The sequence below is a fragment of the Colias croceus genome, chromosome 4, assembly GCF_905220415.1.
Source record: "Colias croceus chromosome 4, ilColCroc2.1".
Classification (NCBI taxonomy): domain Eukaryota; kingdom Metazoa; phylum Arthropoda; class Insecta; order Lepidoptera; family Pieridae; genus Colias; species Colias croceus.
The window spans coordinates 3,517,352-3,540,309 of NC_059540.1; the positions used below are offsets into that span (position 1 = coordinate 3,517,352).

At 33.0% G+C, this 22,958-nt stretch overlaps 3 protein-coding genes and 1 pseudogene across 3 annotated transcripts; 3 read left to right on the forward strand and 1 right to left on the reverse strand.

Annotated features, from left to right (window-relative positions):
- Positions 1–202: 202 nt before the first annotated feature.
- Positions 203–3,294, reverse strand: LOC123691223 (annotated as a pseudogene).
- A 5,086-nt stretch (positions 3,295–8,380) lies between these two features.
- On the forward strand, positions 8,381–11,890 carry LOC123691290 (15-hydroxyprostaglandin dehydrogenase [NAD(+)]-like). The gene is made up of 5 exons (XM_045635608.1): positions 8,381–8,516; positions 8,875–9,111; positions 10,502–10,675; positions 10,806–10,957; positions 11,667–11,890. The coding sequence occupies exons 1-5, from the start codon at positions 8,418–8,420 to the stop codon at positions 11,815–11,817; spliced, it is 813 nt and encodes a 270-aa protein (XP_045491564.1). The 5' UTR covers positions 8,381–8,417; the 3' UTR covers positions 11,818–11,890.
- A 738-nt stretch (positions 11,891–12,628) lies between these two features.
- Positions 12,629–17,272, forward strand: LOC123690953 (15-hydroxyprostaglandin dehydrogenase [NAD(+)]-like). The gene is made up of 5 exons (XM_045635115.1): positions 12,629–12,724; positions 13,457–13,693; positions 15,304–15,480; positions 16,176–16,330; positions 16,633–17,272. The coding sequence occupies exons 1-5, from the start codon at positions 12,629–12,631 to the stop codon at positions 16,778–16,780; spliced, it is 813 nt and encodes a 270-aa protein (XP_045491071.1). The 3' UTR covers positions 16,781–17,272.
- Positions 17,273–18,640: 1,368 nt separating this feature from the next.
- Positions 18,641–21,426, forward strand: LOC123691144 (15-hydroxyprostaglandin dehydrogenase [NAD(+)]-like). The gene is made up of 5 exons (XM_045635392.1): positions 18,641–18,881; positions 19,187–19,420; positions 19,720–19,896; positions 20,306–20,454; positions 21,157–21,426. The coding sequence occupies exons 1-5, from the start codon at positions 18,789–18,791 to the stop codon at positions 21,296–21,298; spliced, it is 795 nt and encodes a 264-aa protein (XP_045491348.1). The 5' UTR covers positions 18,641–18,788; the 3' UTR covers positions 21,299–21,426.
- Positions 21,427–22,958: the final 1,532 nt, after the last annotated feature.

Below are 22,958 nucleotides of genomic sequence, written 5' to 3' on the forward strand. Positions count from 1 at the left end.
AGAAAAAAACATCAGGATTAAAAAAAAATGTGTGCGTGTACTAGTGTACACACGTAAGAAGTGAAACTTCTTTATGACCTTATTTTTCAAAAAATAATTTACTATATTATGCAACTTTACAGAAATACGTCGAATCACTACACGCGGGGTGAAAAAAATGTTACCTACACTAAATTTTTTTCCAACCCCGATATAAGAAGTTTTACATCAAAAAACATGTAAGAGTGCAGCAGTGAAACATAGGTACCTACTTTATTAGCGAAATAACTTGAAATATTTGAGACAAGATAATTGAAACCAATTATTAATGAAAACAAGCATCTATGTAAGTAATTTATTTTTTTGAAAATAAGGTGCTTAAGTAGGTAACTACTTAAAATAAAATAATGTCATGAAGTTATGTCGTGGGCCAAATAAAGCTGGCGATGCGTCGAAATAGTGACATGAATCCTCAATCACATTAGACCTTTAATCTACAATATTGATTCAAGGAGTATAGAGTAGGCCTTTTTCACCGCAGGAGTGATATCTTTGGCTTCTTTGTCGTTGATAACGAGCCAAGTACTAGCACTTTCGCCTCGTTTGCAAGCCTCAATTAAGCCTTTAGCAGCCGACTCCACGCTGTAAAAATTACGAAATTTATTCCCAGATATACTACCTACATACATTTTAATGTTACCTTCATTTTATTTACAACCTGTGGTTACAACATAATTAATACCTAAGGTGGTCACTGATTGCAAGTTGAAGTTCAAAAAGCTAACCTAACAATGTTTTGCAATAGGTACTTATACCTTACTCTATAAAACGAAGAATAAGTGGAACGACAGCATAATAAAAATTATTTCATTTTCGATCATTTTTTTTTTTAATTTGATTACCGTGGATCTCTCAACTCGGGCACCATTGCTATATGCCAGTTAATGTAAACCGAGCATACTTCCATTGTTATTAATATTCGTAATAAGTTATTCAAAGAAAAAATATAGGTAAGTATATAACGCACCTTTGAACAGGAATTTGCTGCACTAAATCACTAATGTGAGGGTATAAATCACTAAAACTATGTAGTTTTTGTTTAGAAATGAGACTAGTATTTGTTGCTCCGTAGCACACCGTCACTACTTTAACGCCTGTCTTTTCATAATTTTCTTCGGCCTGAAAAAATAAAATGATGAAAATTTTGAGATCCCACAGTATTATTTGTTTCGGAAATTTATTATATGTATTATAAACTGATCTAGGTACGACTTTAAATGTTGACCATGTTTACTATAACTAGATAAAATGATTATTAATTTTATTTCTAAAATGAAAAATAAATACTTATTATAAAAACTGAACATAAACTAGGACTAAGAAATATCAAAATAAATAATCTAAAGAATGATATTCTCCTTACCCCAATACAATTACTGAACTGCAATACTGCGCTTTTAGCGCCTTGATATATGGGCATATGGGGACCTTGGACTAGTCCCGCTATAGAAGATATGTTGACAATAGTTCCACCTCGTCCAGACTTATCTTTACGCATTAACTCCCACGCTTTTAAGGTACTTGTTACGAGAGCTGTCTGAAAAAAGCGACGTTTGTAAGTATATATTTCCTTCCTTCCGAGCTGCTTTGCGAGTTACGAAATCAACCGTACTAAGATTATTTTATCGAATGATGATAATATAATATCATATTATTTAATCACTCAATTTTATAATCACTTGTGCATAATTGATAATTTCGGAACAATATTTGTAGCATTTGCAGCATATATAAAATATAGATATGCTGAGTAAGTTAATTTCAAAAGAAATTGGAATTAGCTCCCAGATTTCGTTCTTCACCTTCTTTAGGTAAGTATCGTTTCTTTTATATACTTTTTTCTATTATAGCAATCATGATTCTCATTACAGAAAGAATAACATACCGTATACACAGAGGCAGGTATATTTTAATAATAATAGTTCAGGATACATCGCCCATTTTTGCAAGTGACTACTATCAAGCTGATTTTCCGTTTGTAGCTTTATTTTGATGAGACACCGAGTAATTTCGTGTACGAAACTCTCGATTGTGGTAGCTAACAGAGATAACAAGGATAAAATTTTTTGATTTGATGGTTCTCAAATATTTATTACGCAATTTGTAGGACAATATGTCTGTTGAAATATATAAACATTAACTAAGTGAAAACAAAAAAATCAGCTTGTTAGTAATCATTTATGATGACCTCGTTATCGATACACTTTGGAAAGGGGGACTCTTTGAACAAACCATAGATTTTGTAGGACAAATATTTTTTCGAATAATTTAGGTAATTATCTTGAGATTGAACAAAAAAAAATTCATTCAGTTAGTAATAAATATTTGAGAACCATCAAATCAAAAATGTTTATTCTTGTTATCTCTGTTAGCTACCACAATCGAGACTTTCGTACACGAAATTATTGGGCGTCTCATCAAAATAAAGCTACAAACGGAAAATTAGCTTGATAGTAGTCACTTGCAAAAATGGGCGATGTATCCTGAACTATAATGTGACATTACTAGCTGTTGTTCAAATAAATAAGACTAAATTACTTACTACATTCACTTCAATCGACTTCTTATACACCTTAGGACTATCGTTCATCACACCCGCGTTGTTCACAACAAGGTCGATGTAACCATATTGTTTCAGAACTTGATCGTATGTATGCAGCAAAAAGTTCTTCATCATTGGTGACGTCACATTTGATGAACGAGACGCGACCAGGGTATTTAGAATTTAGCTCTTCTTCCAGTTGTTTTCCAGCATTTACATCGATGTCTGTTATTGCGATATGCTGTAAGTTATTTTAATAAAATTCCTAATTAGGTATATTTTATAGGTAAATGCATTATTTTATAAATTGATTATCTAAACTCAGAGATCAAAATGAACCAGCTATCATCCTTCAAATAACCAGCAAATAATTTTTTTTACCCGACTAAGGCGCGACGTATCTATAAGAAACCCTATAAAAATATTTTGGTCCTATCCCCTCCAGAAACTACTTGAGCACCAGCTATATATTGGCAAAAATTATCGTATATGAATTTCACTAATAAATACTTTTATATTTATGTTCAAAGAAAAAGTAATAGAGCTCAATTATATTATCAACTTAAATAATAAAATAAACAAAATATTACCTTCACGCCTTCTTCAAGAAACAATTTAACAGAAACGGCACCTATTCCTATGGCTGCTCCCGTAATTAAAACAACTTTATCTTTCAAATTCGACATTGTTAGGAAATAAACAACTGTGACAACCTTTCTATGAAGAAGTAACGCACTATTTGTTATGTAATCCTTGTTTTATAAAATTTAATCTAATGGTCGAGATAAGGATATGCTTGAGATAAGTTTATGAACGAGTAAAAATAATACCACAGGTAAAAAACAAGATAGTACATATAAATTTATAAATTTATAAAAGCATTTGAATGCCATAAAACCAAAAATATCAATTTCAAGATAGTGCATAATATTAAGTTGTATCAAATTATGTATTTTAATATATAAATAGGCGACTTAATTTTACCTCAATTTTTACGTATTCAAGTGTATCTATAAATGTTTATTCCAAAACAACCAGTCATAATATATGTATTAAGTAACAGAGTAATTACCTAACAAATAAATAGAGTTAGGTACCTATGTAGTACCTATGGCGTAGAACTAGACCTGTTTTATGGTAAATCAATTTAGTTCGATAAATAGGCTTTCGATGTCAATAAATCTTTTGATTATTTATAGAAAATGTATAAATTTTAGTTGTGTAATAAATGAGTTATAAATGTTTATCAATATTATCAAAAGTCAAAACTCTGCACCTTACGTCGACAACACTGACGCACGGTAAATCTTGAAAGAGATAATATACCTACGCTAGTTCCCATAATTCATGTAAAAATGAATTACCGTTGAATTACATTGTAAAGAAAAAATAATAAGACGTGTGGCACTCAGGGACAGCCGCGGTAAAGCTATTGCATAGCATGCCTTCAAGCCACACCTCCTCGCCCGTCGGAGTTGGGAGCGAGAGGTTTTTTCTTTACAGAATTTCTCGATTCGGTCCCCGCGCTCAAAGCCCGCGATAGAAGCTATGCAATAGATTAAAAATAAAATAAAAGGTATATTTAGAACTGTGATTTAGAACGATGTCATGACACTTCTTATTTTTCACTAGGTAGGTACGCGTTTTCATTAGATCACAACACGATTTTCGTGATGTGGCACAGGATGGGCACAGGCCCACAACGCGTTGAACCATTTATAACACGCTTTTATTAGCTTTATCTGCATGTTTGTATGTAAGCGACTCCTTTAGATTTTGATATGTGTATATTTTGACGTATTGGTGACAATCAATGACCTAATACTAGTAGACGCGGCATACGCCAACATCATTGCACTAAAAACGCAAACACTAAAAAATTCTCACGCACGAGACATAATACATGTCTCACTCATGTACTTCGTAATAACAACTGCCGATTAAAATATAAAAAGAACGTCCAGCCACGACGCTGAATGGTGCGTGACTTAAGTGAAACTCGGGCACTTAGCTGAGTTTTTTCTTGCCAAAATAGAGAGCGGGTAACGTATCTAGCTTTTTTATATATCATAGGTGACAATACAATAATTTCAAGAGCTTTGGTATTTTTTTAGGATTGCTAAACTAACTATTCTTAATAATCATATTTCGCTCAACGATCGTTTCCGCCTTTTAGCATTGCTTAAGTATATAAATATAAGACATTTAAATTAAATTACGCATGTTATCAGAGGAATTATCAAATCATTATGATAACAATTCAATTGTTTTGTAAAAACAATATTTATGATTCATAATACAATAATTTGTGAGTAAATAAATAGCTTATAATAAAGATAGGGGTATTTAATACAATATTTGTTTATTGAAAATATAATTAAAATGAGGGTACCCTTCTTAAAAAAATGAGCCTACCCGAATTTTTTTATAATTGCTACATTTGCAATTTTAATTGGCAAGATTAGAATTCAATTTTATTTGGCAAGATAGTGTTAAACTTAAAACATCATAAACTAATTGATAAAGAATAAATGAGCGAAGTAGCGTAGCTATAAAATTTATCTGCACTTTATCCAATTCACCTTTGGCTAGTGATGGGAAACAATGTGAGTAATGACCAACCCATACTTGGCCAATGTTGTAGATAATGAACCACAGTACTCGCAACAGGCAGCGTAGGACGGGAATTCCTTTTAATTTCCTGATGGAAACTATTCTTGACATAATAATATAAAAAATACAATTATCTGAAAAAAGTGAATACTCCTTTCATAGATTTACGAAAATTTGCTTAACCAGGAAATCGACCCAAGTAGAATGTGTTAAAATTACACTCTGTATTTTTATTGCATGAATCGTTACGATTTATATAACAGCTTCTAAACACGTGTGCAAGACAGTGTATCTTTGTTTCTATGTATGTAGGTATCTACGTATAACTCAAAAACAAAACGTCGAAAAATAATTTACCTTTAGTCTTAATTATTGGGTGTCCAACTTAACGATCAGTGCAAGTTTCATTAAAATCGATTTTTTATTTTTTTTTTATTACAATACCTACCATATTAATTAAAATATGTGACTTGGCCATTTCGTAAGGTAATAAAACAATAATTATTATAATATAAATTAATAAACAGGTTAGGTTTTTTAACTTAGGTATAAACTATAAACTATAGAGTTTGTTAATACCTAGTTAAGGCTCGTAGAGTTAAGTCGTGTAGAGTTAGATGCTTGATTCTACATGAGATCCGGGATTTACCATGATGTTTTATTGCAATATTATATCCAGTTTGGGAAAATAATGATGCTAGGTCTGAACACCTTTTTCAAAGTGCAAGCCCTACAATAGCGTCTTGGAAACATTTTACATGAAAATATTTTGGTGGGATTTTAGGTTGGTAGGCAGGTACGAAGTTGAGCAGGGCAGCAGATTGTAATTAATTTAAATTTAATCATCCTCGTTGTTAAAAAGCTTTGCGTGACTAATACAATACAATATGTATTTTTTTTCCTCATTGATTAAAGATTAGTATTGTGATGATAACATAATTATAGAATGAAAAATAAAATAATAAAAATGCTGCCTTTAATATTGAAAAATGACTAACTAATAAAAGAATTTATATTAAGACGGAATAAATTAAGGAGACTACAAGATTTAGAATATTACTTTTTTCTCGGAAACTATAAGAGATGTGAAACTCAAATTTTGGCAAATTAATAGATCTCGTTTCTGTATAACTATAAACATGTCTACTTTTTAAATTTCACAAGACTACCGTTCATTTTTTTACCACCCTATAAATATATAATAAATTAGCTGGCAGTTGGCACCGAACAGCTAGGTACTAGCTACAGCTACGGTAGGTACCTACCTATAACTCATAATATCTCCTTAACCCTGTACCCAGATGTTCCTAAAATAATAAAGAAATTTCCTGTTCAAAAGTGCGTTTTATACATTTAGGAGAAGTAGCGTTATATAATAAGTACTATTAAGTAAGTATTCTGTGTGTATTAACACATAGGATAGTTTTTATCCCGGAAATCCCACGGGAACGGGAACTATGCGGGTTTTCCTTTGCAAACGCGGGCGAAGCGGCGGGCGGAAATCTAGTCTAGTATATTATAAAGGCGAAAGTTTGTATGGATGTATGGATGTTTGTTACTCTCTCACGTAAAAACTACTGAACCGATTACAATAAAATTTAGCACACATATAGAGGGTAACTTGGATTAACACATAGGATAGTTTTTATCCCGGAAATCCCACGGGATGGGAACTATGCGGGTTTTCCTTTGCAAACGCGGGCGAAGCCGCGGGCGGAAATCTAGGAGTATATAAATTTGGTACTTCATTCAATGATTGTATTTTTAAAACTGCTAGGCATTGATATACATACTATATTATTATATTATTATTAATATTATAAATGCGAAAGTAACTCTGTCTGTCTGTCTGTTACTCAATCACGCGTAAACTACTGAACCAATTTCATGAATTTTGATACCCGAGAAAGGACATACCTAAGCTAAAAATTACAAATTATTAATTTTGGAATGTTTTTCTTCTTTTTCTGCAGTAGCCTCGTTAAGTCGAACCTCGATAAGACAAAAACCTCCAAATCTCGAAAAAATGTTTTGTTCCCATCCCTTCAAACACTAAAACCTCCATTACTTGAAATCTTGACTCTCTGTTAGTCGAAATAATAACCGAGTCCCTCCAAGCCATTTTGGTACATATTTTAACTCTATAACTCGAAAAATTAAATTTCACCTCTGTATCTCGAACATAGTACCGTTTTATTTTACAACCTTTGCAACTTGATCATTTGGAATTTATTACCTCTATTGTTCGAACAAAAATAAGTTACCGACTTTAAGAACTTGCCGACAATGTAAGTACACTATTGTTTCTTAGAAAAAAATTAAGGAGTATACGATAATAAATTTATGACTCACGTAAACACATGGTTGCATTATCTGATGACTAAATTGTCAATTTAGTAACTCAGAAAACCGAAGATGATATTGAAGACGTTACATGCGCTCCATGGGTTTCCAACAAAGAGGCGCAAACCGCATTGAATACCCTTACGTAATTTTATAGAGCAAACCAAGGAGCAAACCAGTAACTCTGAAGAAGAAGAATTTTCTGTTCTTTATAGATTAGACAATGCTCTATATAGAGAACAACCAAATTATCTAAAGCAAAACAAATATACCGACTTTTTTAATGCCATATTTTTATTCAAGGTCAAAGGCCAAAAATATGAGTTTTTCGCTATTTTTCGTAAACGGTAAGTTTTATCAAAAAATTTCTTCAGACCAAAATTGTAGATCTCAAAATTTTCTACAAAAAAGGTGACAATACTTTTTTTCTAAGAGCTACCGGTTTTTGAGATATGACGAGCTATCAAACGACAACAAAGTAAGATTGTTGTTTATAAATAAAATGTGTGTAATGTGTTCATATTAACTGAGGTTTTAACGTATAGTAGTGCTCTTGACTGTTAAGTAATATATGCTAGGAAACTTCTGTAAGTTGGTTTAATTTTTTAAATAGTTTTTTTCCTTTTAAGTTTAAAAAGTTAAGACTTATATTAAAACTGAATCATGGGAAGCACTAGTTTTCAATTTTCAAATAAGAAATTAATAATTTTAAATCAGAACGTTTCTTTTTTGAAGTTGGTTAAAATTGCTTATCGTATCGCATCCATTTTATCTAGCATTAGATAAATTGTAAAATAAAAATACATTTATTCATGGAAAGTACTGCGTAAATTCATATAGAAGACTTGCTCTTTCTACTTAAGCCGTTTATTGCTGGACCATGACGTGCGATTTGAAAGATAAAGTCGTTTTTCTTACGGGAGGAGCAATTGGAATAGGTGCAGTTGCTGCAAAATTATTTCTTGAAGAAGGAGTGAAGGTAACTATTTTTATTATAAGTTTTTATGAAGTTTTCGAAATAGTGAGTGACAAAATGGATAGAAATGTTTGATGGTGGTATTCCCTAAAACCTACCAAAGAAAATAGATTTGTAATTTGTATCTCTCGGTTTCAATTCATATCTCGTGATACTATTTTGTTTGTTAGGTTTTAAAATATTTTCTATTTTTTATTAGTTAATATGTAGCTTTAATGGTATAATAATTTTCTGAATCGGTAAATATTTAATTAAATAAAAACAAAAAAAAAAAACCGAATGGAGTTAGTTTCTATTTATGTTCGATTTTTTGATTATGTAGATCTTGTAGATGTTCATTCATATCAAAAATATATTACAGCATATCGGAATCACAGACATCGATGTAAATGCTGGAAAACAACTGGAACAAGAGCTAAATTCTAAATACCCTGGTCGAGTCTCATTCATAAAATGTGACGTCACCAACGATGAAGAACTTTTTGCTGCTTACGATCAAATTTTGAAACAATTCGGTTACATCGACCTGGTTATTAACAATGCGGGTGTGATGAACGATAGTCCTAAGATGTATAAGAAATCAATTGAAGTGAATGTAGTAAGTATAATTTGTAATTATTATATTTGAACAATCAGTGAGCTCACGTTACTGATGTGTAATGCCTCCCCTACACGTACGCGGATGTATCCGGAGATGATATCCGCCGACGCATCTGCGGACGTGTAGAGGAGGCTTTATGCGAATGTGTAATTCGCAGAGTAAGAGCTAACGCGCAAGAGCAACTTTTATGGCCGCAACTATTTTGTATCTCCTATCAATTCTATGGCCAGTTGCGTCGCTACGTGCGCGCACTTTCTTACTAGCCCATAGAGTTGATGGGAGAGACAAAATAGTTGCGGAGACAAAAGTTGCTCTTGCGCGCTAGCTCTAACGAGAATAAAGATTATACATAACTTGTAAACTACGTAATCATACAGAAAATATTATGAGCAAACATTTCGTAAAATTTTCAGCGAAAACAACCTATAACTTTTTAATGTATTAGACTTCTTTTTGCTCTGAAGTTGAATTTATTAAAGTTACAGCTGAAGGTGATTCGTAAATTTATAATCTTCAATATCAATCATAAACAACCACAACAAAAATGAATCAGTTCTGACTGGTACCTCATGAGATTACACAGCATTTTTATTCTACAAACATTTTACTGCAATTGATTGTTATCAATTTGTACAAGTGATGATAAAAATGAAGGATCTGAGTGATATATTTATCATCAATCGATAAATAACAGTAGCTTTACGTCCTTGAATTGTTTTGTCACGGTGATATAAACTACTAGTTGCCCGCAGCTTCGCCTGCGTGGAAAAGATAAATAAAATTTTCATCCCCCATTTTATCCCCTTGGGGGTAGAATTGATCAAAATCCTTTCTTAGGGGACGCCTCCGTGCTAAAATCTACCTGCATGCCAAATTTCAGCCCGATCCGTCCAGTGGTTTAGGCTGTGAGTTGATAGATCACTATATCAGTCACCTTTGAGTTTTATATAATATAATCCATACTATCCATACTAATATTATAAATGCGAAAGTAACTCTGTCTGTCTGTCTGTTACTCAATCACGCCTAAACTACTGAACCAATTTTCATGAAATTTGGTATTGAGATATTTTGATACTCGAGAAAGGACATAGGCTACTTTTTATCCCGGGAAAATGACGCAATCCCGGAAATCCCACGGGAATGGGAACTATGCGGGTTTTTCTTTGACTGCGCAGGTGAAGCCGCGAGCGGAAACCTAGTTATATATATATATAGATTAATTATAAACATCACAGAACGGAAGTGAATTTTGTTAATGTTATTAATTATTCTACTCCTTATAATATTTCAGGAGCAAAGGGAATACCTGACAAACATAACGGATATTTACAAAAGTACCTTTAACTTTTAATGAACTAAATTAATTTCAAACACTTATTTTCAGACAGCTCTCGTAACAAGTACCTTAAAAGCATGGGAGTTCATGCGTAAAGACAAGTCTGGACGAGGTGGAACTATTGTCAACGTAGCTTCTATATCAAGCATGATGCAAGATTCCTTTTTGCCTATATATTTTGCCACTAAGAGTGCTGTATTGCAATTCAGTAATTGTATTGGGGTAAGAAGAAAAATTCCTTTAATTCCTTTGTTTATCAAAATTTTTGGCTGTTTATATATATGTATTATATATATGTATTTCTTAGAAGAAAAAAAAGATGAAGAAGTTTTCACTATTTCATTTATTTCAGGATCAAAAGAATTATGAAAAAACCGGTGTTAAAGTCATAGCAATATCCTACGGCGCGACAGATACTAGTCTTCTGTCTAAACAAAAACTGCACAGTTTTTCTGATTTGTACCCAGATATGGATGAAATCATCAGTAAATTTCCGTGTCAAAGGTGCGTTATAATCCATACTAATATTATAAATGCGAAAGTAACTCTGTCTGTCTGTCTGTTACTCAATCACGCCTTAACTACTGAACCAATTTGCATGAAATGACGTGTTATAGAGATATTTTGATATCCGAGAAAGGACATAGGATAGGTTTTATCCCGGAAATTCCACGGGAACGGGTACTCTGCGGACTTTTCTTTGACTGCGCGGGCGATGCCGCGGGTGAAAAGGTAGTATATCATAATACAAAATTTAAATCCGAGCTCAAATATGCCGACAATAATGAGCATCGTCCGCGTATAAAATTATTTAGGATTAGGACTTTAGGCGATAGAGAGCCCAGAGAGCGGTATAGACAAAGGTATGGGGGTGGAAAGTTGGTACGGCCTAGACCTCATGTCTGCGCTCAAAATTTCAGTCTATTTTTAAATAAATAATAAAAAAAATATTTTTCAAGAAACAGATACCTACTACAACATTATGTTTAGACCTTGACCTTCGAAAAAGTGGTAAGCTGTGTTTTGAAGGTTCAGTTTCTTCCCTGTCTTTAGATCTATATTTATATTATGTTTCTGCAGGCTCTAAGTTGGATGTCTACTCTTTAAAAGCATCCATATAAGTATGATAATTTTAAAGGGTTAATGGGTAATAAGGGTAAATTTAAAGTCGGATTTTAATATAGATCATAATAACAATTGTTACCTTTTTCAGTGTTGAGGCAGCAGCCAAAGGCCTAATTGAGACTTGCAAAAGAGGGGAAAGTGGTAGCAGTTGGCTCGTAATAAACGGCAAAGGTGCTGAAGACATCACTCCTATTATCAAAAAAGCCTACTCTATACTCTCTGAACCAGTATTTCAGTAATTAAAAATACACGTTACTCGACGAATTGGCGAACATTATTTTGGTCCAGGATCTTAATATTATTTTCTTTTCTTTTTTTTTTTCATTTGGTTGTGGTGTCTATAGAACAAAAATGCTCAAGACCGTTTATTAAGTATAAATGTTTGATCAAAACTATTTGTTGTTTTTTTATCGTGCCTGTGATTAAAAAATACCTTGCGCAAGTCTTATTTGTTTTTTTACACTAGCTCATCGTCCGCAGCTCCGCCCGCTTTGTCTCAAACCTAATAAATTATATAAGTACTAAAATCTTCCTATTGAATCACTCTATCTATTAAAAAAAACCGCTTCAAAATCCGTTGCGTAGTTTTAAAGATTTAAGCATACAAAGGGACAGAGAAAGCGACTTTGTTTTATACTATGTGGTGATAATATCCAAGTTTGATGTAGTGTTAGTTGGTATATAAATATTGTGATAAAAAACGTACCTAAGAAATCCGAGAAAGGTTCGAATCGTATCTCTATACATACATTCCTACAAAAAAAGTGTTTGTACAAAACTTATTTCAGAATAAGATAAAATTAAACATGTTGAAAAAATATAAATTGAATGACTGTGATAATAATACACAATGGGTATCATTTTATTAAAGCAGCGGTTACATAATATGTTTTCACAGGTGTTTTTCTTGTATTACCTTTTATTTCAGAATTATTTAGGTAGGTACAGTACCTACTTGTATTTTTATGAGTATTTTCAACAACTGTTATTGTTTAACTCTTACATCAGTAATTGGTACTTGTTTCATTCGATAAGTTTATTGCATTAAATATGAAAAATTTAAGCGGAAAAATAGTATTCGTAACTGGTGGGGCAAATGGTATTGGGAAATCAATAGTTCAGGAGTTTTTAAAAACTGGTGCAAAGGTAAGTGCTTTAGGACTACCATTTTCAACTACCTTTGACTTCGCCATGTCAATACAAAATAAAAAAGAGCGTGTGAGCCGAGCACACGTGTCAGAAGTGAAACTTCTTTGGCAATATTCGAAGAAATCGCCTTACTACAAGACGTGACGGTGTTCCCATGATGCAACCTTGAAAGTTTACTCTCAATGCGTCTAAAGAAGTTTCCCTTCAAAAGTTGTGTGATCGTGTGTGATAATCAAAAAAATAAAGTTACACAATGAAGGCCTATATTTGTAATTGTATATTTGTAATAATATTATTTTGCATTATGTATAATAATATGAACTCTAAATTAAATAGATGCAAATTCCTATAATAAATTTTATTTAATAGGTATAGGCACCATCGCTTGTCTTCTATTCAAATAATTTCGATTACATAATATTATTGAGGCTCTGGTTCGTTGATTGTCAAAATTGTTCAGCATACCTAACTGTTTTATTGATATATGGAATTAGTTCGATTCATTAATATTCTTGCCGATTAAGTGAAATTTTAATTCACCTACTCGTTGGTATTTGCAATAAAGTAGCTAATTGTAAATTTTCAGATTATTTATTCATATCAGTTGAAAAAATTGTTCTGACGCAATACTAAAGTCTGAACGTCTATGTTCTTCAAAGGTTCTTCATATATTTAATTTGGTTTTATTACTCGAAAGACAATTTTTTCTATTTCAATTTTGTTTTGTAGGTTGCATTTTTTGATATCGACGAAATTTCTGGAATTGCCTTTGAAAATGAATTGAAGAAAACATTCGGAGGAGAACAGGTAATGTTTATAAGAGGTGATGTGACCAATGACGATGATTTATTTGGTGCATTTGATAAAATTCTCGAAAAATATGGAACTTTGGATGTGTTGGTCAACAATGCTGGCGTAGCTGACGAATCACCAGAAATGTACAAAAAGGAAATCGAAATAAATTTTGTAAGTTCATTTTTATGTGAAAATTCATATCCTGTATCAGTTTCCAATTTCCATGCACCGATATAGGTTATGTAGTTCGTATATTTAGAAAATAATGATCTTATAAAGATAATAAACAAAGATTATGCTTAAAATTTCAACATGGCCGTCATATAGGATATAACATAAAATTATTTAAATGTATTTTCGTGTCCATATTATCGAATTGATTTTGTATATTCGTACTATAAAGTACGTATAAATAAATAATAATTAAATAAATAAGCTCTATTAATCCACAAGATACAGTTACAGTTATATTTTCAGTTTAAGTACACTATAAGAGATTTTTTTTTACTAGGTAGGTATACCTACTATAATACTACAAAATATACTCCGAGGAGTATAATTTGCCACTATGCTTAGCGTTCGTGGACTATGAAAAAGCCTTCGATTCGATCGAGACCTGGGCCGTATTAAGGTCTCTCCAGCGGTGCCGTATTGACTATCGGTACATCGAAGTATTGAGAAGCTTGTACGAACACGCCACAATGTCAGTCCGAGTACAAGATCAGTGCACAAAGGCAATCCCATTGCAGCGCGGTGTTAGACAATGCGACGTGATCTCGCCCAAACTTTTTACCGCTGCTTTGGAAGATGCCTTCAAACTGTTGGAATGGAAAGGACTTGGCATCAATATTAACGGCGAGTACATATCTCATCTTCGTTTTGCCGATGATATCGTAGTCATGGCAGAATCCCTGGAAGACCTTAATGCAATGCTCGATGACCTCTACAGAGTTTCACAACAAGTGGGCCTTAGCATGAACATGGACAAGACGAAAATCATGTCGAATGTCCATGTTGTGCCCTCTCCAGTCTCTGTTGGAAACTCTACTCTCGAAGTTGTTGACGAATATGTCTACCTAGGACAAACCGTCCAATTAGGCAGGTCCAACTTCGGGAAAGAGGTCAATCGTCGAATCCGACTCGGATGGGCAGCGTTCGGGAAGTTACATAACATCTTTTCATCCAAAATCCCTCAGTGCCTGAAGACAAAAGTCTTCGAGCAATGTGTGTTGCCAGTGATGACATACGGTACAGAAACGTGGTCTCTAACCCAGGGCCTTGTGCACAAGCTCAGCGTCGCTCAACGTGCTATGGAAAGGGCTATGCTCGGAGTTTCCCTACGTGATCGAATCAGAAATGAGGAGATCCGTAGGAGAACCGGTGTCACCGACATAGCTCGCCGGATTAGCACGCTGAAGTGGCAATGGGCTGGGCATATAGCCCGCAGAACCGATGGCCGTTGGGGCAGAAAGGTTCTCGAATGGAGACCACGTACTGGGCGACGAAGCGTGGGACGACCACCCACAAGATGGACAGACGACCTGGTCCGAGTGGCAGGGAGCCGCTGGATGCAGGCCGCCGGTGACCGGTCGTGGTGGAAAACCCTGAGGGAGGCCTTTGTCCAGCAGTGGACGTCCCACGGCTGAAACGACGACGACGACGATACCTACTATTGCTAAATAATATCTTGATGTTTATGTAGAGACCAGCAAATAACTAAAGTGACGGAACGAAGCTTAACGAAATTATTAACTAAAATATAAATATCATTAATTTTTCAGACAGCCACAGTTACATCAACTCTTAAAGCTTTGGAGATCATGCGTCAGGATTTGGGGGGAAGAGGTGGAACCATCATTAACATCAGCTCTATAACTGCTCTAAAATTAATATCACCGAATTTTTTTATATACGCAGCGACTAAATCGGCAATTCTACATTTTAGTAATTGTATTGGAGTAAGTGTTATATCCTAATTATAGGAAGGGCCAGTTTTATAGATTGAAATTTTTGATGAAAAATTTCATACATTATTATTTGTCATTTAAACTGAGAAAAATTATCCGGAAAATATTATCAAGAAGCTGTTACCTGAACCTAGCCCTTTTTATTGCGTTTTTTAAATAAATTATTTTTTACCTAGCGGTGTTTAATAATACACACAATTAATCTAATCAAAATTACATAACATATTTTTAGATTATTAGATACAATTTTTTTATCAATTTAATCATTTTTAACTAAAATATCTGCATTAATTAAACGATATTATCGGAATTATAATATTATACTAAAACTCTACCCTACTCTAGCTATCTACTGTGAAGTTTCTAAATAATAAAAAATAGGGAATTATTAATTTACAACAACGGGAATCCTACTAATCTATACTATAAAAATGAATCCCAAAATGTGTTGGTAAGCGCATAACTTTAGAACAGCTGAACCGATTTCTTTAATTCTTTTTTTATTATATTCCTTGAAGTACGAGGATAGTTCTTATGTAGAGAAAACGTGAATATGTACCACGGGCGAAGCCGGGGCGGACCGCTAGTATTATAAATGCGAAAGTTTGTGAGGATGTATGTGTGTTTGTTACTCTTTCACGCCAATACTACTGAACCGATTACAAATGTTTCTTACTTTTTTACAGATAATTCCATATTACCAACGAACTAAAGTACGAGTAATCACAGTGTGTTTGGGAGGGACTGAATCGGAAATTCACGAAAAAGTGCAAATGTTTGATAATACTATAACAATGGATGAATTAATAGAAAAATATGAGAAATTCGGACCATCGCAAACGTAAGTATAGGATCTACTAGTTATTATTCTGTGGTATGGGCATTTACTAAAATTTTATTTAATTTTATGCACGAGAGACCTTATGAAAAAATCTCTGTTATGAATTTACAAAAAAAGCCGAGTTAACAAAAAAAAAGATCATGTTGTTTCGCTTTCCACTACTGAAAAATATTGACAGACCGACATTATGTTTTTCATAGGTTTATCAATTTTCAACTACAACAATTCATCCCGAAATTTGTATTTTTCTCACCTAATTTTGGAACTATGGAAATTGAAGTTATATTATTTATTAATTCCAGAAGTGACGTTGCAGCGAAGGGTGTTATAGAAAGTTATATAAATGGGGAAAGTGGAAGTACTTGGCTCATAAACAATAGTAAAATAACCGATATTACAGCAAAAGTACGAGAGGCTTACAGTTTAATGGGAAAAGACGCTGATGTATAGAAGTTTATGTTTTACTAGCTTTTCTCCCGCAGCTTCGCCCGCTCGGCAAGGGAAAACACGCATAGTTCCCGTTCCCGTGGGGTTTTCGGAACAAAAACTATCATAAGTGTTAATCCAAGTTTTTTTTAACGTGGATAGGTGGACGACCTCAGTCTCATCTGATAAAAAGTGCTGACGAGACCTAAAAAATATATTATAAAGTTACTCTATATGTGTGCGCCAAATTTCATGAAAATCGATACTTGTTCCTGTTTTTTCTTAAAGTAGTAACAAACAAAGGTCGTCTATTGTCTAGTGCCAGCGAGTAATAATATATAATATATTATAAAAGAATAAAACTTATGGCATTGTACTGTGATGTTAAGCATCAGAATACAATGCCTTATTTTTTGTACTCTTAAATATATAACCGTGGTTGGCATAAAATTGTACACTTCTTACATTTGATGTTAGTAATATTTAGAAATTAAAGACTTTTTAACGGATTTTAAACGCGATTTATTCATTATATTATTTTCCCGACGTTTCGAACACTTTACAACAAGCGTGGTCACGGGGAGACTGAGATGTTATACGTCTTGACGGTCATTCAAAAATTGCTATTTGTAAACTACCTCCACCTATTCCTCCGTAGTTGATGTGTGTAATGTCGCGGCCACACTATGCTCCTCGCGCTGCTCATCGCTCTGCTCATCGCGCTGCCCTTCTCGCCGCGACATTGCCCTCGTCTTGTCTCACGAAATGGACGTTGAAACGGTGGCAGCGTGCGCGGTGCGCGCTATGCATTTTTAATTTAGCTAATTATATTAACAAAGTAAAAAGAAATATATTTCTTTTTACTTTAGTTTTCGTCGTCGTCAGTGAGTAATATTTATACCGAAATAAATTTAAAAAATATTGAATTTTATTTTTCGTACAAGTGCTTATTGTTCTCTTCATCCATGATATATGCCCGTCGTTCTGGGGGAAAGTTTTTGGGTCACGTTTTATATAGAAGTTAGGAGATTAGATACTATCTTAATATTCCATGACGTGACGTCATGTAAGGAAATTACTAAAAAACATATTTTAAAACTGTTTTTAATCTGATAAAAACATATTCATTAAAACATTTAGAATATTCTAAAAAAAATATAAACTTTATGGGGAAAATTTTGAAATTGTTTGCTGTACACGTTTATGAACTGTTGGTAGAAAAATAACAATTGCTATTTTTGCGAGATGAATATTGAATATAATTATTATATAATTTTATACTTTTTCCAAGGTTAGAAATGCCTACCTACAGTTGGCACCAAAAGTCGATGAGCATTTCTTACTGTTTATATTTTGTTGATTAAGATAAATTGGTTGTCTTTAGAAGATTCACCAATATTGAAGCTAGACCGTAATATTAATATTATTCAGGCGTATAATTGAGAATGGACATGAATCTAATCATGGATCCTGAAAATATAAAGGCATCATACTTAAAAAGTTAACTAGTCTTAAAGGCCTAGTTTTACATTAATTTTTAGAAAAATTAATCATTAATGTAACAGTTATAAAATTATTGGATCATTTTAAAGAGTTTATCGTTTTTCTTTTCTCGACGTTCCTAGGTTCAAAGAAATTCTCAATTCGACTATTTGGAGTGTTACAACCATCCCCAGGAACGTTGGTGTTTAGTTCAATATGCAATATGATCACCACTGTGATCAATTAATAAAATGTTAATAATATGCAATTTTACATATTCATCAGCTTTTCGTGCTGATAGTACATTAAGGAATTGCAGATAAGAATATTGTGCAAAGATAAAAATCTATCTACTTCAAAACAAATTTTTATTTATAAAATATACATCATCGCGTTACCAGTCAAAATTGTAAATACCAAATAAGAAATATTGTTCCTAAGACTACATAATATAATATTGTTACATACCATAATAATCTTCAAACGTCATAAATACTTATAAATAAGAACAGCTGGTTTATACGAAGTTAGTCGGAGTCAATTCTGAATCATGAGTGCAGTTGATAAGGTCGTTATAGTGACAGGAGGTTCTAATGGCATAGGAGCAGAAATTGTAGGACAGTTCCTACAAGGAGGCGCTAAAGTAAGTTAATTCATAATATTATTTTAATTAGGTATGAAGTTGTTTTAAAGTGATAAAAATGCATCGAGATTAACAGAACTAATAACTTTGTATCTCACTGTGCTCTATTTTATATTCTGTTTTCTATTAACCCATTGAGTCCCCAGCGGCTCGATCGGTCCACGACACAATAGATTTTCTATTGTGTCTGTGATTCCAGGGGCTGAGTTATAAACAACTATTTAGTTGCAATATTGAGATATTGATTAATAAACATTAAAATTATTTTTGGTATGATTTAATTCACTAAAATGTTTCGTTTTTAGTATGTTGCTATTTTGGATATTAGTGAAGATGCAGGGAGATCGTTAGAAAACAAATTGAATAAGAAACATGGTGATAAAAGGGCTAAATTTATTAAATGTGATGTTACAAATGATGATGAATTGAAAGCTGCGTTTGATGAAGTAATTGCAGATAATGGTTACTTTGATGTAGTTGTAAATAATGCCGGTATTGCTGATGAAACTAAGTATAAAAAGGCTATAGAAATAAACTTGGTAAGTAATTTTCTAATACAAATTGAGGATTTTTATATTTTCGCCTGGAATCTGAAAGTTCCCCGTTCGAAAAGTGATTTTTTAAAAGTTAAAAGTTATTGGATAAAAAAATAAACAGGCTTAATTGAGAGCCTCCTCCTTTTTTTCGTTAAGCCGGTTAAACAAACATAAAATACATATTGCCGTGGAAGTTTAAATCATAGTAATTAATCACAATTCTTCGCTATCTTTAAGCAGTAATTTAACAATTTTTTATAATAACAAATATTCAGTTAACATCATTTGGTAATTTATTTAAGACTGCTCTGGTTACATCTACTTTAAAATCCATTGAATTGATGAGGAAAGACAAAGGAGGGAGAGGAGGAACGATCATAAACATTTCTTCCATCGGTGCCTTGAGTTTAACATGCCCAACAGTGTTCATATACTGTTCTACGAAGGCAGCAGTTCTTCAGTTCACCACTGCTATGGGGGTAAGTAACCTTCTAGGAGTGAAGTAAAAAGATATCTGTAAACAACAAGAACAACGAAATGTATAAAGGTAAAAGAGTTTTCTTATTAATGTCTAAGAAATCGGTCTATCGACTGACCGAAGATAAATTGTAAGCTCTCAATCAAACAGCAGATTCTAATTTTATCAGTTAGACCACTCTTTGCAAATAGTATTCTTTATAGCCTAAAGCTAACTTCTTGGTGTTATATTTGGATAATCTATCAGTGAAAATTAATCTTTGTGTAATTTTAACTCATGCATAATCTAAACAGAACATAATACCAAGAAGTTGGGAAACCGGCCATAAGTCTTGTTTCTCAATGTTCTGTGTACATGTCCAAATTTTTCTCTTTGAATCTATTTTTTAAAAATAAGTTTACCTCTTTCAGATGAAGCCATATTACGACAAGACAAATGTTCGTATGATAACTGTTTGCTTTGGAGTTACTAACACTGATATTTTAGGTTCTTTACAAAGTTTTGATCCCATTGTCTCAGAGAGTTTGCCTCAATTAGTTCAATCATATGGTATTCAAACGTAAGTATGCGGTCATTTTAATCAGTCGTTTATAGCAGTATACATTTTATTATGTTTATGGTATCAGGTAAACAATATAATTTATTTATTTGAGACATGCGTTAATATTATTTTATTTTACACAAACTTCCTGAAACTAGTGTAATAAATGTATAGAATAGTATAATATACATATTAGCATGTCGAAACAGGGCAGGTGTTAATATTTAATCAAACTACAAAATTATAACAATCTCGACAAAATAATCAAAATAGATAGCATATATTTTTGTACAAATTAAAATAAAGGTAATTTAAATGATTATTCATGTTAATTATGATATAATATTATAGATAATCAAATACTTGGTGATAATATAATATTGTAGATAATAATCAAATCAAATCCTCTTCAGTTAGTGAAATAATTGTATTGTAGAGATTTTTATTATATTGATTACTTATACTAGACATTTATGTCCAATTGTGCGACACAACAAGCGTAGCAACGAGATATTATATTTATTGACTGCTCTCGCTCAAGTAAATTGATGCAATTTCATTTTGTTTCAAAATGGTTCTCCAAGATCATAATATCTGGAAATAATTTCTACACACTTCTATAACAGAAATACTTCAGTCAGTATTAATTGACTTCTGCGATAAATTTTAGCAGTAGCGCTAGAGACTTCGCTTAAAAAAAATCATGTTTATTTATTACAGACCAGAAGAGGCAGGAAAAGGTGTTGTAGAAGTATACGAGAAGGGTGAATCTGCTAGTGTTTGGTTAATAGAATCATCTGAACCACCGAGAAATATTACGGAAAACATTCAAACCGCATATAAGACGATGTTGGCGAAATAAACATTTTCAGAATATGACGTCATCGTTGCATCTTATAGCAGGAAGAACATTTATATTACAAGCTGTGGGCAAGGGGCATTTGGAGACGTGCTTATAAACATTATTATAATAAATGTTATTGAATTGAAGTGTTGTTAATTATAATCTTTTGTGTCGCTACAGTTTGCAGACGTGATGCTATCTTTATGACCCTCCTTAGTTGATTGTTTATCGTCTTAAGTGTAATAATTCCAAGTGTTACAGTTGAGTAGGGGTGACTGGTAATTGTAGTTACTGTGTAGAAGTAATAAACTTCATTTTGGTCTTCAAAATGAAGCCACTAGTGCCAGATATTAAGTTAGAACACTTTTCATATCCATTCTTTAATCCCTCCATTTAACTTCAAAATAATGCATGGTTCTTTTCCTTTATTCCTTTTTTCGTTAAATTAAAAACAAGTACCTAACTAATAGACTTACCGTAGAAATTTCAAAGTGTTCCATTTTCTAATACAGAAATTTTAAATATTTACACCAACCTTCTAAGTTTTGCTCTCCTGTTGAAAACAAGCTAACAAATGAAGTATAATCGTAGTAATCCCATCCCATCTGTATGATACAAGTGAAAACTACTAAATAATGAGGTATAATTATTATCAAAAATTCTGTGGCTATGACCTTAATTATTTCATCTGTGCCCTTTCTTTTATGAACATTTTTTATAAATATATTCCCTATATTCATTTAAAAGAACGTAAGTACCTTATTTTTACATTAACAACGTCAAACAAACACATGGTCGTGGTATAATATTGGACTAAAACCAATAACTTCAAGACGGAAAGTTAAATACCGAAGACAAATTCAATATTAAAACTACGTAGGTATTTTTATATTGGTACTAAAGGTAAAGGACGAGTCAATTTCGTATTTTGGCATATTATTATAACTGAGGACGGAAAATTTGAATTATTTTATCTTCCTGACCACTGAAAAATTATAAAATTTATAACTTTATTTATTATACATTCTTCATTTACTTATAACCAATTTGAAACTTTATATTTTGTTTGTGATTAAATATGGGAGTCAAGCAAACTAGCTTTGGCACAAATTACCCCTAAAAACACCGAGTAACCGTTTTCTTCATGACGTGACGGTATTGCCATGACGCGACCTTGCAATTTTACTCTCAACACGCTCAAAAAACATTTATCTCAAAAGTACAATAGAATAATAAAAAATAATATAAATTAGGCAACCTTATGACAGCTCGTGACCGCCTCCTTGGCACAGTGGATGACGCGTGAGCGTAATACCGAGGGGTCCTGGGTTCGATTCCCGGTGGAGACGAAGAAAAAAAAATGTCTCGGTCTGGTAGGACACAGAAGGCTGATCACCTACTTGTCCCTAAAAAAAATCGATCAGTGAAACAGATGTATCTGCCCCTTACCCCCTTAGGGGACATGGGACTTCACTATGTCAGCTCGTGCATGAAAAGGGTTCAGTAGAACCTGTACGGGACTACAGGTCCACTTAGTATATCTAACTGTCTGTATCAATGTTTACAGGTAGCTGGAGGCCCGTTCTCACCCTTCCCACTTCTTCCTTCATTTTCATGCCTTTATTCCCTTTATCAATCCATTCCTTATGCCGTGGCCACACACTCGACGAGTGGTATG